Source organism: Xyrauchen texanus, chromosome 29 (genome assembly GCF_025860055.1).
Source record: "Xyrauchen texanus isolate HMW12.3.18 chromosome 29, RBS_HiC_50CHRs, whole genome shotgun sequence".
Classification (NCBI taxonomy): Eukaryota; Metazoa; Chordata; class Actinopteri; order Cypriniformes; family Catostomidae; genus Xyrauchen; species Xyrauchen texanus.
Genome location: NC_068304.1, coordinates 19,714,104 through 19,731,645, shown reverse-complemented (window position 1 = coordinate 19,731,645; position 17,542 = coordinate 19,714,104). Strand labels below are relative to the sequence as shown.

Here is a 17,542-nt window from a genome sequence, read left to right as displayed (position 1 = left end):
GTCTATGTGTGTCTATACATGCTGCAGTGTCATTTTGTCCAATTTTGGTAAATATGAATTTCTTGAAAAGCATTTTGTTTGAGCAGCCTGTACGACCTAACACAGCAACATTGGCTCGAACAGTTGTGTGATCCGTTTGTACAAACAATGGAAGACAGGGGCAGTTATTCATTTTTAAAAATCTGTTTGCTGACGGTAGTGGTCAAAAATTATAAACTTCAGCTTTAATAATTGTGATTTGTATTGTAAATGCTTAAACGTTTGGACCTCTCATGTCCCATTGTAATGCATACCCGTTTTCATAATTTTTCTTCTCTTTTGATCGCAGGCTGAGGTGATAATTAACTATCACATTGGAGAGACAGTGCTGTCCCTCCAGAAAACCACCCTCATCCCTGGAGGATCGGAGTCCCTGGTGTACACTACACTATCAGGAGGCATTGGTATCCTGGTACCATTCACCTCTCATGAGGTACAGTTCCTTAAAGCACAAAAACAGTAACATAAGGGTGCTAATGTGCAATGGTCCTTTTTATCCTAAAACCGCAGAAGAGGTGAGGTTCTTATAGTGTTTGCTCCTTCAGGCAGGCAGAGTAGGGACTGTGACATTTATGGTGCAACTTCAGTTATCAAGCCAGTTACACCTTTATGCTGTTGAAAAAGACAGGGTTCCCACGGATCCTTAAAATGTCTTACATAACTTTTTCCAAAATTTCAGGTCTGAAAAAGTCTTAAATGATACAACAAAATCTTAATTATCATTTAAAGAGGTCTTAAATTTGGAGACAGAAAGACCGGAGTCATGATATGACCTAATGTATCAAACTTCAAAAGAATATGATTTATTATATAAGTGCATGCACTCCATCCTTCAAAGTGTTATATATTCTCCAAGCTTGTGAGGGCTTGTGAGTTTTTCCAGTCTGTTGATGATGATATAGTGTTGATGAAATATGACAATGTTTACTTTTAGTTGTTTATATTGTAATACGCTTCAGATCATTGTTTGATTGAGCTGCTGGAAGCAGCGAAGCGCAAACATTTCAAAATTAGAGTCCCCAGTTTATTTCAGCCTTTAAAGTTAAAAGTTCAGCACTATGAATCAAATCAATTTTATTAATATTTTTCTTTATTGGTATATTGGTTGCACCATAAACTGCATCTGGAATTTCATTCAGTTTGAACTCTTGTGGCCTCTGTCTGGCCCTCCCCATCACAGGAAGGAAATACTAATGGTGCATTCACATACAACGTGAAGCGGCACGATTACATACAAAGTCAATGCAAATGATGCAACTCAAACACACGAAATCGCTTCATTCGCGCGAGTTTAAATTTTTAACATTTAAAAATTCTGGGTGTGTGTGCACCCAGAATTGTATGACACAGCATCATACATGTACAGAGACCAGACCAAAAAAGACATTGCTTGGAGGAAAGTGAGCGAGGATGTTGGACTACCTTGTAAGTTCTGAAAATATGAGCATCTACTTGATTCCAGCTATTATTTGTACTTCGTAGAAGCCCCTCCTCCTGTCCTTTCCCGGAAGAGAAGGGGGAAAAATTGCAGGTTCGCGTTACTGGTGCAAACGTGAGTTTGCGAGGCGAACATTTTCTTTGCGTTGTATGTGAACGCACCATAAGAACATTTAATAGGGCCTATCAGTTTTAAAAACTTTTGGCAGATTAATTGCTTTTCAACACATCATCGTATCAGCAATATCCAATATTTGTCGACTATCAGTTTGTATTTATTTATATAATGGTACATTAATAAATAAATGCCAATTATAAAGTGATTACTGTATATATGTGGAAAACATGTCTTGAGTATTTAAACTTGAAAATAGCCTACCGTGATTTACTGACAAGCAATGTTATGGCCATGTTGAATGTGAGCCCCTGCCTGTTTAAGAGGCTGTGATGCATGATTTATTTTGAGATTGTGTGGTGTTTGGGGATACATTGTTACTTTTATTTGTTCAGGTCTTGAAAAGGGTCTTAAAGACTTAAATTTGATTTTAAAAGCTCTGCAGCAACCCTGAAAGAGGTTTTGCATAATGTGTTAAATATTGTACCATATTTGTCATAATTTTTTCACTCTTAGTAGTTGAGGTTGAACCAGGCTGTTAACTTGAATTGTGCAGATTTAAGGATTATTTGTCTTTCTCATCTGTCCTCAGGATCATGACTTCTTCCAGCATTTAGAGATGCACATGCGCTCTGAGTTTCCCCCTCTGTGTGGCAGAGATCACCTCAGCTTTCGTTCCTACTATTTCCCTGTGAAGGTCAGAGCTAAAATACAAAACACAATCAATGCTGTACATGGCTTTAAAGGTGCACACAGTAATTTTTTCTCCCCGTAAGAAATGATTAGTACTGTGAAAAGAAAATGTATATGTATAATCATTATATATTGAGTTATTGTTATATGAGGGGCTTTCTCAGCAAATATTTGTATATGCTATTAATCACGATTAATTAATCGGGACACCATGTAATTAATTCGATTAATTTTTAATCGATTGACAGCCCTAAAAAAATTTATATATAATATATTATTATTATTATTATTTTAACCATGTTGAGATCACATAAATGCATAGTTTTATTTCCTTAGTCATATCACACTTTTGCAAATAGCTTATCACGGATAGTGCATTTGTACAATGACATTGGTAACCAAAAAGTGCTGCTTTTGCATGATGCTGCACCCACGCTGTAGTTGTCAGTGTAAGTACTGGATGACAATTTTGGTAAAAAATAACTTTTTGATAAATAGGAGCATCACTTTTCAGAGACTCAGTAACTACTTATTTTGCCCCTCTTTCTCATTGAATTTGCATTTATTTCTCCAGAATGTCATAGATGGAGACCTATGTGAACAGTTTAACTCCATGGACCCTCATAAGCAGAAGAGTGTGGCTGAGGAGTTGGATCGCACACCTCCAGAGGTGTCTAAGAAACTGGAAGACATCAGAACACGCTATGCCTTCTAATGTCCTCACGTCTGGCAAGCAAACTATGTGAAATACTACCATTTTTCCAGGCTTCCCATTGCTGTGGCTCCAAAACTTTCCTACCACAAGTATAGGAGCAACATTTTGGTGACAGCTCAAGGAAGTTCCCCCTTTAACTGGAGCCAGCTGTGAGCGGTCATGGTCCCTGTGGTCAATGACCCTGTCCTGCTTGACTATAAAAAACACAAACTACAATTGGTACTGTACTCCGTATAAAGCAACTCTGTTTCATCATTAAGTTCATACTGAGCAGTTGCATCTAGAGACAAATATTTTCAGAGTGAATTTCATGCAGAAGACTACATCATATCATCCATTATATATGTATGGTACAAGCTAAATGGACATAACCTTGAAAATGTACCACAGTGCAAATGAAATCCAGCTAAATCCACATTTTATTGAATGAATCGTATTCTGCATAAAACATTAAATTATTCACATCTTGAATTTTTTTTAATTTTTTTTTTTTAAGGTTAAAAATGCTGTTCCTAAATTTGTAAAAACAGACTTTGTAAAATAGCTTTAGGTTTTTGGTTTGTTTGTTTTTTTGTCAAGGGAAATGGCAAATCTGTTTTAACTTGCTGTTTTTGTATCGTGTTGGAGCACTAATCACTTAAACTGAAAAGAAAAAAAAGATAGTCCTGTTTCTTGAAGTGTGAGAATTTTGTAAATAAACCTTTTTTACATTGTCCAGTATTTCCATGTTTGTCAAAAGACTTAAAGTTTGTCTAACTGAACACACCGGCAAAGCAGGTTTACACCGTTCCACACTGAACCCCTTTGTTTTTTTAAAGGGATAGTTCACCCAAAAATGAAAATGCTTTGATCAACCTCCAGCCATCCCAGATGTGTATGACTTCTCCATAACACACAAATAAATATATTTTTTAGAAGAATATCAGCTCTGTAGGTCCATACAATGCAAGTGAATGGTGACCAAAACTTTGAAGCTCCAAAAAGCACAAAGGCAGCATAAAGGATATCCATGAGACTCTTAATTTAATTTTATGTCTTCTGAAGCAATCCGATCGGTTTTGGATGAGAACAGACAAAAATATAAAAATCACTAAAAACCTTACAACAGAAGTGTCCTTGGCGATCATGCTTTCAATCTCGATTACACTTCCTAATGCCATCTAGCGCTCTGTGCATGCGTCAAGCACTAAGATGTGTAATCGAGATTGAAATGATTGTGCCTAGAGACTGCCATGGCAAGATGTACAGTGAAAATTATATTTATATAAAATATATGGGATTATATTTTGGTCTGTTATCACCCCAAACCAAAATACATGGATTAAACCACCTGAAGCTGTAATTATTAATTTCTTCCTGCTTTTGTCTGTGTTTTGGAGCTTCAAAGTTCTGGCCACCATTCACTTGCATTGTATGTGGATCTACAGAACTGAAATATTCTTAAAATCTTAATTTTTGTTCAACAGAAGAAAGAAAATCATACACACCTGGGATGGGATAAAATGAGGGCATTTTCATTTTTGGGAGAATTATTATTTTTTCATTGTAGTGGAAGCCTCAGTGGTCTTGTACTTTTCTCATTATGAGTCACTCTTGTTTTTAATATTGTTATACTTTGGTCATTCCTTGATGGAAAAAAGAGAGAAAAATTATGCTGTATTAATCTCTTTCATGTGAACTTACACAGGCTTTATTTGATCCAAATATTCTTCAGAGTGATATTAAGATTACATGATTACATATTAACATAGCACAGTGAAAAAATGTAGTGTGTTTTTTTTTTATTTATTTTTTAATCTAATTTGCTTATTTTAGTGCAGTACATTGATAGTTTACCTTACTCTGTAAGTCAACGCTTACTTGCTAACTCATTTAATCACTGATCTAACCTGAGATACTCTTGTACACATGTTTTGGAGTGGTATGTTGAGCACGCTCTAATCCTGAATGATGCCAAGCTGTGTCCTGCAAAATCTCAGATACATTTGTAATCTGTGTAGAAGCACATTACCTCAGTACTTTACACAAAACCTCACACTGCAAATCTTCAACAGTGAAAATGGATGATGAAAACATTGTTTTTGGCTGTTTGCCGAGTCACTTTCTGATTGCACTAACACCCACAATTTCAATGGAATAAAACCCTCTACCAAACTCCCCTGCTGACAAATCACCACACTATAATGACACCCTTAATCTAAAATAATTTACCATTCTTTATCTCAAAAGTTACTGCAATGGAATTTTGTAGTATAGATTTACAAAACTGAGTAAGGCCACAACATGTACAAGTGTGCTTAAAGGGATAGTTACAGAAAAATTTAAATTATCATTTACTCACCCTCATGCCATCCCAGAAGACACAATTTTAACACAAATTAAGATCTTTAGAAGAATATTTCAGCTCTGTGGGACCATGCAATGTGAATGGTGATCAGACCTTTGTAGCTCCAAAAAAAGCACATTAAGGAAACATTAAAGTAATAAAAAGTCTTCAGAAGTGGTAATAGTTGTGGGTGAGAAACAGATACAAATGTAAAACCTTTTTAACTCTAAATCTCCACTTTCACTTCTGAAAGTAAAAGAGAAACATCAATATTTAAGTCCCATTTTAACAAATCTTTACTTTAACTTTTACTTTCAGATGTGAAACTAAACAGGCACCACATGTGCCTTTCAGAAGTGAAAGTGGAGATTTAGAGTTAAAAAGGTTTTACATTTGTATCTGTTTCTCACCCACACCTTTATCAATTCTGAAGACATGGATTTACCTCTAAACACACTTTATATGATTTTTGGAGCTACAAAAGTCTGATCACCATTCAATTGAATTGTATGGACCTACAGAGCTAAATATATTATTCTAAATAAGTCAAACACATCTCTGAGATGGCATGAGGGTGATTAAATGATTAGAGAATTTGAATGATCCCTTTAAGACTAGTAACATGCTGTGAGGTTGTTTGTATCTGTTTCTAGTCCAGTGTGTAAATGAGTCATCCACAGTCATCTGTTGATTCTTAGACTTAACCTGATGCAATCAAAGGAACCTGGAAGTACTTCTGAGTGTAAAGTTGTTTGTGTGTTTACTGCAATTTGTAATGTATTTATTGGTGATTGGACAACCCTCAAACTGTAAATGAACCCCAATGTTCTGTTCAAGTCAGTTTAGTTTATCAAAGCCAATTTGACTAAGCTAGATTTGCTTTTGACTGTGTAAAAAAGCAAATGCAGGTTGAGATATTCTGGGGAATGTTTTAATAACCCAGTTCTCAATGATGTTAAGAAAGTTTAGACGTTTTCTGTCTCCTTTCTTCCATTGGGGGGTTTCCATCTTGATGTGATGTAATCTGGGCTGGCAGATGGTGTTTTGGCTGCTTTTATTATTTTTGGGGGGTTGGGGGCTTTGGAATGCCCATCTCATTTGTCGTCTTGGGTCTTCGGTAACTCTGCCCTTTGTTAGGACATCACGGATAGTTGTATCGACCCCTAAATACAGATTATAGGTACCACAAAACAATGGGGCCATTGTGGCCACTGACAATGGTGTTCTACGCACAACAAGCATTGGTCACCCATATGCCCATCCATTGTCCATTGTATTGCAAGCTGACTTGAAGGCCGAAAAAGTCGTTTTGTCAAGAAATTCCCAAATGTGTACAACTCTGCCAAGCCTGCCACCACAGAACCACAGTAAATGTAGGAATCAGTAATGTGTGTGGGTGAATGAGATTTAGAGGGAGAGTGGGACAAAGACACTTTGTAGTTGGCTGAAGTGACACTTGGCTACATGTTTCTTAGGTATGACTGATAGACCAAAAGTGTATCGATGGTTCATTGATAACCGATTTTGCAATGTTATGGGGGCCGAATCTCTGTCTGGTGTCTGTTTTGTGGTAACTCAGACTTATTTATATACCTATAACAGTAGCAGTGGTGGCAAAGTAAGGGTTTCTTCATTCTTTTAACTTCAGGTAGGCTGTAAAACCTTTTTGCTCGCATTCAGCAACTGATGAGTTAAGTTGAGTCCACTGAAAAGTGAAAGTAAGAGTCCCATCGACTGGCGCTAATTACTCGGTGTGCACTTCTCAGTAGAGAAGGCTGTAAATGGGCATATAGCGACTTAAACCTACAGATGTAATATTAAGAAAGGGAGTTTCCAAGTCATCTGGGTGGACATTGCATTGAAAAGGAGGCGAATTTAATGCTTCATCCAGTTTTCTGCACGCCTGGAACTGTCAGCGGTCGTATCCACAAGGTTATGCAAACAATTATATGTGGTTGATTAAAGAGAGCCTGGCTTATCGCATCGAAAGGTTTGTGGCTTATTTACTTTCGTTGCACTGTTGAATGGTTGAATTGCACGCGCGCTGCTCAAGTGAGCGCATTCGTTGTCATTAATGCGTATTACAAAGGAATTTTGCGCGAAGGGGGAAAAAACGTGTTTCATCGAAATATAGCATTGTTCAAGCACTGTCAGTTTATGGGTTGCTTTTGGTTTATTTTTGAGATTTAAGGTGAATTATGTTCTGACGCCAAAATAAACTAATAACTACTTTTTGTCAAACGCGAACGGCATTGCTAGTGCATAATTCATGTATTAGCTTCTTGTTGTATTATGTATATTGGCGTATTTTTCCGTGTTTTATAATTTATTTATTTATTTGTATTATTAGTAGGCCTAGCTGTAGTAGTATATACTCTTTATATTTTAAATAGCCTACTCTAATTGTAAAATTTATTTTTAATATTCAAAGTCATCTTTATTTCTTACCAAAGAACAACTGTCAATTCATGTAAAAATCAAGTCATTGTAGGAACAAGCTGGCTCAAATATGCAAACAAAAAGATCTGAAGATATGAAAAGTTGGTAGGTATGTAGCCTATCTGTAATGTGTATTTCTCACACCATTTGGACTCATCTCAGACCTAGATTTGTCAAAAAGGCGCATTTGATTCTTGATTGAGATAAAAATCAAACTGGTGTAATATTTGATTTGGCTTTGATCTATGAATAGAAAACGACTTGACTGCTAAATAGAAGAAGAAAATAACAATAAAATATTAATAATAATAAAACGTGCTGGTGCGTGAGATAAAAGATGTGTAGGTTACGATGCGTTCACGTGGTGTGTACTTCTCAGCTTTTTACTTCATGCAGTTTGATATATTTTCTATTTGATGTAAAAGGTTTGCTAATTTCCCATATCCAAGAAATAAATCTAAAGGTAGACTACTGATGACATTTCTGGTAAAGGGACATACGCACACACACACACACAATTTCACATGCTGTTCCGTGTATTCATCAAATGGATATTAGTCAGCAACTTGCTGTTGATGTCAGGATTCTGCTATGCTCCCTTTAGGATTAAAATGCATTTTTATTTTTCCTCCAGAATGAGGCAAAAAGAGATAACATCTGGATTCTTTTTTACACAGCTTTATATGACTGCAGAAGAAAAACAGATGAATATTATTGATAGAGTTCCTGCCCTTCGGATAAACACTGTACCCCTTTTCTTACAACTGTGTTTGTGGTATTTTTTTATTTATTTTTATTTTGTCATTAAAATCAGATGTGGTAGGTCTGTCTGTGATATTGCATAATTTCATCCAAAAGGACAGTAGGCCTGTATGAATTTTGGTGTGCCATTCATGGTTCTTGTTTGGATTCTCTTTGTCTAAAAAGTTCAGGGAAGTGCAGTTGTGTGCACATCATGTCACTATTGTGTGATATTGTACACATAATATTGGTGTTATATCGAACTATCTAACTGGTGCGACATTTTCACTGATTTCATTCTGAATATGTCTTTCCACAGACCAAGAGGACAGAAGAATATTCCGGAGTTCAGAGAGGTTTGTGCCGGGGCCCCATTACAGTGCAAAGGCTAATAAGCAGAGTATTAGCAGAACCATGCTCAAGCCCAAATGCCGGCTCCTCAGGGTGTTGTTAGGTAAGTGAAGTCCAGTGATTCAGTGAACTAAATTCTTTAATTTGAGGCTATATGTCATTCTGACCCTGGCAAGATCATATATAGTGTTGTGAGGAATTATTTTGTTCTATGTCTGGGTTTAAAGAATTTAAACTGACACGTGCAGCTATGAGCGACACTCAAACTATTTGGAAGTGTTGTGAGTGGTGTGGGAATTTCAGATGTCACAGCTTTAGACATACTTTGCAGAAGATGAAAAAGATTACTTTCTGAGCTAGCTGGAGAGAGACTCTTTTGTGCTTACACTTTATGACAAATATCACAGATATGTTCAGTGGGAATTGCTCTGGCTGATTGTGTGCGCAAGCTTAGACAACAAATTGTTTAAGGGATAGTTCACCCAAAAATTAAAATTATCTCATCGTTTACTCACTCCCAGATGTGTATGACCTTATTTCTTCTGCTGAACACCAAGATTATTAAAGAATATTTCAGCTTTGTTGGCCCATTCCAACGAGTGAATGGTGACCAAAACTTTGAAGCTCTAAAAGCATATAAAGGCAGCATATATGTAATCCATCAGGCTCCAGAGTTTAAATCTCAATCTTCAGAAGCAATATGATAGGTGTGGGTGAGAAACAGATCTATATTAAAGTCCTTTTTGCTGGCGATAATCATGAAGAATGCAAATCTGCAAAAACAAAAGAAGAATGTGAAAGTGGTGATTGATAGTAAAAAAAAAAAAAAAGTACTGAAATATTGATCTGTTTTTCACTCACACTTATATTGCTTCTGAAGACATAGATTTAACCACTGGTGTCGCTTACTTTTATGCTGTCTTTATGTGCTTTTTGGAGCTTCAACATTTTGGTACCCATTCACTTGCATTGTTGTAACAAGTTCACAGTTAGGGGAAAGGAGGAATTGGGAGACGGCGAATCCAACTCCAACTGTATGTTTATTTTAAACTCAAAATCCCGCTTTTCAGTGGAAACCGTTCAGCACAGTTTCTGGCTGCGTGTTGTAGCTCTTTCTCTCTCCTCACTGGCGTCTGGCTCACTCCTAAATCCATCTCCAACTCACACTGCAATGACAAACAAGTGTTAGAGACAATCATTGCCAGGTGATGATTCTTACCATTCTCATCTCCTGATCTCGCTCCTACCACCACAACTGTATTGACCAAAAGAGCTGAGAAATTCTTCTTAAAATGTGGTGTTCTGCAGAAGAAAGAAAGTCATACACATCTGTGATGGCATGAGGGTGAGCAAATGATGAAAGAATTCTCAATTTTGGGTGAACTATCCCTTTAAGACACTCTCAGTGTTTCTGAGAGTGTGTAGTATGAACATCTGCATATTTGGTCACCTTCATTCTCTGAAAATGAGTGTCAGGATGAGCATATGCTTGAGGAGAGCCACTGCATTTGATGCTAAGAAGTGACTGTTAATGTCACCACTTCCTGTGCTGTGGAGATTGAGCCAGACAGACTGATGCAGAATGTAAAAGAGAGGGCAAGGATGCCAGAATAAGTTAGTTGAGATGTGGGAGTTGAGTGATTGGACAAAATAGTCCAAGTCCTGCGGTACAACAAATTCTTCTAACCCTCGGAAGTCTGTTTCATGGTCTCGAAGACTTCGCTGACTGTTGATGTCTGTGCAACTGCCTTTTGTGCAGCACAACCACAGAGGCCAACTGCACTGTGATCCACAGCAAAGTGACAGATGACTGCTGGTGCCCTGTCTACAGCTCTGGGCTAGGCAGTCAGAATGGCTTATCTTTAACAATAAAAGCCTCCTTTTAAAATAGATACAGGATCAGGCCGAGCCGTGGCCTCAGGTTTACTACCACAATTCCTCTGTTTTAGTTTTACTTTAATCTTCTGGAAAATGATTGTTTAAACATTGCGTGTCCTTCTCATGCATGTTATGTCTGCTCCCCTTGACCACATGTGGATTGCATTAGAGAAGTTGTAGTGCTGTGGCATTATGATATAAACCAAAAATACATTTTTGGTTTATATCAGGCTTTTTTTTTGTTTTTTGGAGAGTAGATGGAGAGATGCCAATTTGGAAGTGATTTCAGATTTAGTTTTGCTTCTGTGCAACAAAATGTTTGTCAAAGTATTTTAACACTCTGTTCTCCTTGTAAGTCGATCTGTGGTTTTGTGGTTTGTTTCTAGGAGTCACAGTAGCAACCTTTCACACTTCATCAGCCACTTTTTGCGTCATGCTCTTCAAAGAGACATTATCACATACCAGTATCTCTATCATACTGTACATTGCAAAAAACACCAAATCATCAGCAATAGTAACTGGAGCTGTAAACATCATGAACTAATTAATGCCCGTTGTAACACATCTTCAAAACATTTCTGAGTAAATGTAAAAACAACAAAAGTTTTTGTATTGTCTAAAAAAATATCAAACAGAAGAAAAAAAGCTATGGGCTTTTAAATTACAAATATCTTGTTTAGGGACATAATGCTATTCTTAAGTGATAGAATCATCTGAAATTATGAAACTTTTTTTTTTTTTTTTTGGAAAAGGATAGTTGAATGTGTTAAGAGAAAATAAAGCCAAACCTGTTAAACCTGAAGGTTTAAGGACAAAACACAAATTATTGTAATAATGTTTTGCCAGGCAATTACATTAATTTCAATCACTTTGTTTCTTCTTTTGCTCCTGTAGGTTTTATTTGTGTATTACCAGTGTGCATTAGTGCGGCACCAGATCTCTGTGCATCTCTGAAAACAGTAAGGGACAGCCTAAACATAACTCTTAGGAGACGCTATATGGTAAGCAGATGCATAATGCCTTTAATATTGCTTATTTATATTCTGAAACATAACGGGGAACATATGAAACTGAAACATATTGGGCTTTGTAAAGCTTACATTGATATATGTTGAGAACATATAAACATGTCATAAACAACTCTTGTGGTAAATGTCTGAAAAAGAAGAACTTGCATAAAGTGAGAATAGATGTTTTTATTATAAAGTCTGTCACATAGGCTACTGAGAGATAATGGGAATTAATGATATGCAATTAAGCTGTTCTACTTTTGGCATTTACAGAAAACAAACTTTCCCATTAACTATACCATTCAAGTGCATTATGAGGAGGTGTTCAGGCTGCGCAACATCAGCAGACTGGTGAGTTTTTACCCCAATGACCCAGTCCTCATTCAACCCACTGACTCATATTCCATCATCATATAAAGAAACACTCTCCACAACTTCCCAAATTATTTTGCTAATTTTCCCGGTTTATCAGCAACCACCATAGATTTAAGGTTGTTGAGTCAGATTTGAGTCACAATTATAAGACTTTTGAGGGATTTAACAAAACGTGTCTGGACATGTTAACTAAATAAATAAAATAATGCAATGCATAATACAGTCATGTTTAACTGTGATCAATGTATTCTTTTTTAATTGAAATCAGCATAAATTAAAGACAATACAACATATATTATTATAATAAAGATTTTTGCATTACAATAATGAGAATTTGCCTAATTGTTGTGCCATGGATCCATCTTAATGTTGATGTATAGCTTACAACAAGTCAATAAAAATAGATTGATTTGTAAAATGTACTTTGTACTTGAAATCCTATCACACTTTATTAATAGAGGCTCAAACACTTGGCCCGAACTACCATACAAGTGCTTACCTTAGACCTAACTCTATCATTAACTATCATTTATTCTTTCATTACTTGACTCGTAAACTCATACAAGGATTGTAAAATAATCCATGTCTGTAAATCACAAACTTTCTAATCAAATCAAACATTTCCCTCATCATAACAGTTTCCTCTGGTCTCATTCCTTTTATCTTATCTTGTTCCTCTCTCACTTTTTTAGAGGAATGAAGAGCAGCCGGTAGAGCTGAGTGATTTACAGGATTTGTGGCTTTTGGTTAGTCAGGAGGGTATAAAGAAGATTTTAAGGATGCTGCCAGAGAGGCATCCTACACGCCGTCAATACCTCTCCAATCTGGAGAACCTCATCAGAAATTTCCAGGTGCTATATAACCAACACAATCCCAGAGATGAGGAGGTTAGAACAATAATGACAGCAGCTAACACATTAAGAATCATTCTGTCTTTCATTGCTACTCCTTACTTTTGTTGTCTCATAGCCAACTTTTGGACACGTCTTATCCACTTTTCGTGAGAGTGCTAATTAATCAAAATCTTTGTGCCAGCGCAAAGCGCAAGTGGGCATGGGTCAGAGTGTTTGCGCAATTGTGGGTGTATGCGTGCAAACTGTGGGTGTATTGCATGTTAATGAAGTGGAGCAAAGCGCAATTTGCTATTTTCCTGAGAAATATGTAATTGCGCTAAGACGTTTGAAAACAATGTTTTAACTTGGCACAAAGTTTCAACTCAGTTCCTGCATTTGCAGTTTGGAGATTCCACCAGCAGTTGGCAATAAAGTTCATGTTCAAACTCAGAGTTTTATAAGAGTCTTATATGGAAAGAATACAAAACAATGAGATTTGTATTAACCTATCTATAGGTCATGGTTTATTTTTCAATTATTATTGTTATTATTTTTAAATGTACAATTGTATTTATGGTCTAATTTGTAAGTCTAAAGGTATTTTCCACCTGTTGTTGTAGATGATTTTTAAGTCACTGCAAAACAGGCTGGTGGAAGAAGTTGGAGAGAGTAAAATGTTTGGAATTGGTTGGCCATGATTTTTTGATTTTTTAAGTGTAATTTCAGTTTAGGAATATTTTTGGTTTATTTTTATAGTGTTTCAATAAATTCATTTATCAAAATCAACCAGTAGAAGTGAAGTAAATGCCGATACAGTCACTGTTAATACTAGCCATGATTTGTGATTTGATGAAAGGGATTAATAATATTTACATTCTCTATAATTTAACTGAGCCTACAGCCAAATTTTGAGGAGAATCACATTTTCCATGCGTATAAAAGGAGCGTCACTGTTATAGAAATATGCCCAACAATCATCAAGGATGCATATTAATGCACAAAAGAATGTAATTTTCAATTCTTCTAATTCACTGCATACAGTCCGTTACACTACCAACTTCTTCTGAATGTGCTGTCTTGGTTTATATCGCTGATGCTTGAGGGAATGAACTATATAATTGGACTGAGACAGTGTAATAATAGCTGGTGAAAACCTCAGAATTAAACTGCACTTAATCCAGCACATTTGCGCATTGCACATGCGATTTCGCCAAACCTAGTTGCGCGTAGCCTTAGCGCATGCTTGCATGCAAGTACAAAATGTAATGGCCATGCCCACTTATGGCATAGCGCTGCACTTAATGCTAGAGCTCTTAAAGAAATAGTTCACCCCAAAATGAAAATCTGTCATCATTTACTCACCCGATGCCATCCCAGATGTGTATGACTTTCTTTCTTCTGCAGAACACAAATGACAATTTTTAGAAGAATATTTCAGCTTTGTAAGTCCGTTCAATGCAAGTGAATGTGTGACCAAAATTGTGAAGCTCCAAAACAACACAAGTCAGCATAAAGGTAATCCATATGACTCCAGTGGTTAAATCAATGTCTCCAGAAGTGATTTTATAGGTGTGATTGAGAAATAGATAAATATTTAAGTCAAATTTTACTATAAATTCTCCTCCCTGCTCAGTCAGCCTCCATTTTAACTTTCACATTCTTCTTCTTGTGTTTTTGGTGATTCACATTCTTTATGCATACGCCCCCTGCTGGGCAGGAAGAATCATTTCTATCAGAAATTGGCTTAAATATTGATCTGTTTCTCACCCACACCTTTAATATTTCTTCAGAAAATATGGATTTAATCACTGGAGTCTTATGGATTACTTTTATACTGCCTTTTGTGATTTTTGGAGCTTCATAATGTTGACAACAATTCACTTGCATTGTATCCTACAGAGCTGAAATATTGTTCTAAAAAATCTTAATTTGTGTTCAGCAGATGAAAGAAAGTCATGCACATCTGGGATGGCATGAAGGTGAGTAAATAATGAGAGAATTTAAATTTTTGTGTAAACTATACCTTTAAAATAGGGCCCCAAATGTTTCTCGTTTTGAATACAAACATCTGTTGCATTTGCTGTTTATGAGAGAAGCATTCTAATGGATTTTATATCACATGCAATAATAAATAAACATAGGCATATTGTAATCCAGACTGGCTAAAACTAAATTGGATTTGACTTCTTGAATCTGTTCAGTCTGTGTTGCAGATGTTACTTGTGAGTAGTATGTTTTATTAATGTAAAAATATCTTCATTTGTACCTCTGTCCAAACAGAGAGAACTTCCAGAGAGCATACAGCACATCTGGGATCACTTGAGGGACCCATATTACAAGGGTTGGAAATCTGTTACACCAAAGTTCTTATTAGACAACTGTTATCGGACCATGCTTTGCCTTTTCAAAGACTGCTTCTCAACAGAAGATGGCAACTATGACTGTAAGTGAAAAGCAGTTTTCAGATGCAGATTTAAGTTTTTATACTATTACCCTTTTTAGTTTTACATTTGTGGTACTGTAGTCTAACATATTGATCTGTTTAATTGATTCAACTCTGATTTGATGAATCGATTAAGGGTGTGAAGGCCCCCCTCAATAGATTCAACAAACAGAGAGTACTTGTTTTTGTAATTTGTAATTGGGAATTTTTGTGAATGATGGTTCTCACTTACTCATTGTTATTTGGAGGTTTGAGGTATGACAGTTGAGGTCCTTCTAATTGTTTTACCACTAGGAAAGGTTTGGGAAATGTATGATTCCAACCACAAGAAGGGTACTTCCACAATTCCAACAAATTTTGTTGATAACCACACCATCCCCTCAATCCCAAAATGTATGCCCATAGTAGCAAAAAGCTGGAAGCTTGTGCTGTTTGTTGATGTTTGTCTGTGGTCGACCATTGGCCTTTGTGAAAGAGAAAGAGGGGATTGAATCTTTATCCCCTCCATTATAAATTAGATGGTTGCATGATTCAGCCTTTGTCCAATGTTGTCTGAGAGATGTAATATAACTTAAAACCATGACATGATCCTTACTGGCCTGGTATATGCCTTCTACCAATTCTTTGTGGTGTCTTGACTGGAATTATGGTTGTTACTGTGAACAATGATTGTTTTGATGATGTTTTTTTTTATAATATTAGGGGGGAACATTTGTAATGTTTAAAGAATAATTTATTCATAACAAACCCATATGACTTTCTTTCTTTCATACAACACAAAAGGAGATGTTAGGAAAATGTACAGCCTCATTCACAATTAACTTGTATTGCATCTTTTTTTCCATACAATGTAAGTGAATGGTGACTGAGGCTGTCATTCTGTTAAAACTCTCCTCTGGTGTTCCATGAAAGAAAGTTACATAAGTCAGGAACAGCACGAGGGTGAGAAAATGATGTCAAATCTTAGAGGTGTGACCACTTATACGTGCTGTTTCTCTTTGATCATTTCTAGATTGTGAAGTCCTCAACTGGAGGAAAGGAAAAAAAACAACATAGCAGCAGATGCAAGCATTCTGATCCTGTTTTTATGTTGTTGGCGTAGGTGTAAATGGGTGTTACTCGGTTTATGTAATGGCACGCAGCGTGCTTGTGTGTCTTTTGTCCTAGTCTCCCAAGATGAAAAAAGCAGCAGCCATCTCACCACTTGGAAAAAACGTACTAACCCTGCAACTATTGCTCTCCATCATTCAAAACCATGCCTTTATACGTCCATCCACCCAACTGCCCACTTAATTGTTTGCATTTTTATATTTATGCAGTATTTTGCTAATATATGACCAAGTATGCACTGTGCACATGCTTTATTGTGGAGAGCAGCTTTGATTCTGCACTGTAGAATTGTATTTAGGTAATTACAAAAAGTCTTTGCCACTGTGACTTATATTTCCTAGGAAAATAAATATGGTGTTTTTGATGTATGCCAAAATTGTATATTGTCATCACCACGTTGTAAATGTTCCTGAATTTGTTTATGTAAGATGTACAAGTAACATGGAGCTTCTTTTGTACGTATCATTTGCATGCAAATGTTGTGCTGACTGCTGGCTTGGTTGGCAATGGTTGCTTTTACCCAAAGTTTCTGTACTTTTGTGCTTTACTGCTGGTCCAATGTTGAAAGATTGCACCAAATTATTACTAAATGTCCTATAAAATGCCGTTTTATGAGATCAGGTGGATTTGATACCATATTTTCATATGTTTTATGCACAGATTTTAGTCGTGGTTATTTATTTGGACTCCTGCCACAGAATGTTCTGGGAACTGTTGTAACATGGATTGAAAAATAAATCTCTCACTATCACCCCCATGTGTTCACACGCATTATTTGTGTAAATGGGTTTGGTTTCTTTACAAATACTCTCTCACCTTTCACACACATACACACGTTTACTTAGCTATATAAATGAGATACCATTTTTTTTTGTATATAAAGCTAATTATAAATACTAAAGTCTAACACGAAAAGAAAATAATAAAATATGTACATTATTTTAGTAGTTTTTCCACATGAGGGCGTTGCTAAATAGAACAGTTCTGTTAGATTTAGCTCACTTCTGAATTTTTTGATTAAAATAAATATTATTAAA

The 17,542-nt window shown here is 36.2% G+C and overlaps 2 protein-coding genes across 3 annotated transcripts in view; both read left to right on the top strand.

Moving 5' to 3' along the window:
- LOC127623315 (splicing factor 3B subunit 3-like) overlaps positions 1–3,711 on the top strand; it is a 39,696-nt gene extending 35,985 nt beyond the window's left edge. Inside the window, exons 25-27 of the mRNA XM_052097722.1 lie at positions 329–472; positions 2,184–2,288; positions 2,859–3,711. Coding sequence (XP_051953682.1) covers positions 329–472; positions 2,184–2,288; positions 2,859–2,999 — 390 coding nt within the window. The 3' untranslated portion in view covers positions 3,000–3,711. The remainder of the gene's footprint in view (positions 1–328; positions 473–2,183; positions 2,289–2,858) is intronic.
- A 3,305-nt stretch (positions 3,712–7,016) lies between these two features.
- Positions 7,017–17,254, top strand: LOC127623321 (interleukin-34-like). 2 transcript variants are annotated; one of them, XM_052097735.1, is made up of 7 exons: positions 7,017–7,315; positions 8,825–8,959; positions 11,629–11,735; positions 12,018–12,095; positions 12,812–12,970; positions 15,233–15,395; positions 16,408–17,254. In XM_052097735.1, exons 2-7 carry the CDS (start codon positions 8,920–8,922, stop codon positions 16,449–16,451), a joined length of 591 nt encoding a protein of 196 aa, XP_051953695.1. In that variant the 5' UTR covers positions 7,017–7,315; positions 8,825–8,919; the 3' UTR covers positions 16,452–17,254. The 2 variants fall into 2 exon arrangements, with proteins under 2 accessions (XP_051953695.1, XP_051953694.1); XM_052097734.1 differs by having other exon boundaries at positions 7,020–7,315; positions 12,812–13,006.
- The last annotated feature ends 288 nt before the right edge of the window (positions 17,255–17,542 follow it).

What these genes read in the sequence shown, in the direction of transcription:
- LOC127623321 (XM_052097734.1), top strand. Translation starts at nt 8,920, where the DNA reads ATGCTCAAGCCCAAATGCCGGCTCCTCAGGGTGTTGTTAG. An exon ending in TGCGCAACATCAGCAGACTG is followed by an intron (nt 12,096 to 12,811) that starts GTGAGTTTTTAC and finishes TCACTTTTTTAG; the next exon opens with AGGAATGAAGAGCAGCCGGT. An exon ending in ACAATCCCAGAGATGAGGAG is followed by an intron (nt 13,007 to 15,232) that starts GTTAGAACAATA and finishes CTGTCCAAACAG; the next exon opens with AGAGAACTTCCAGAGAGCAT.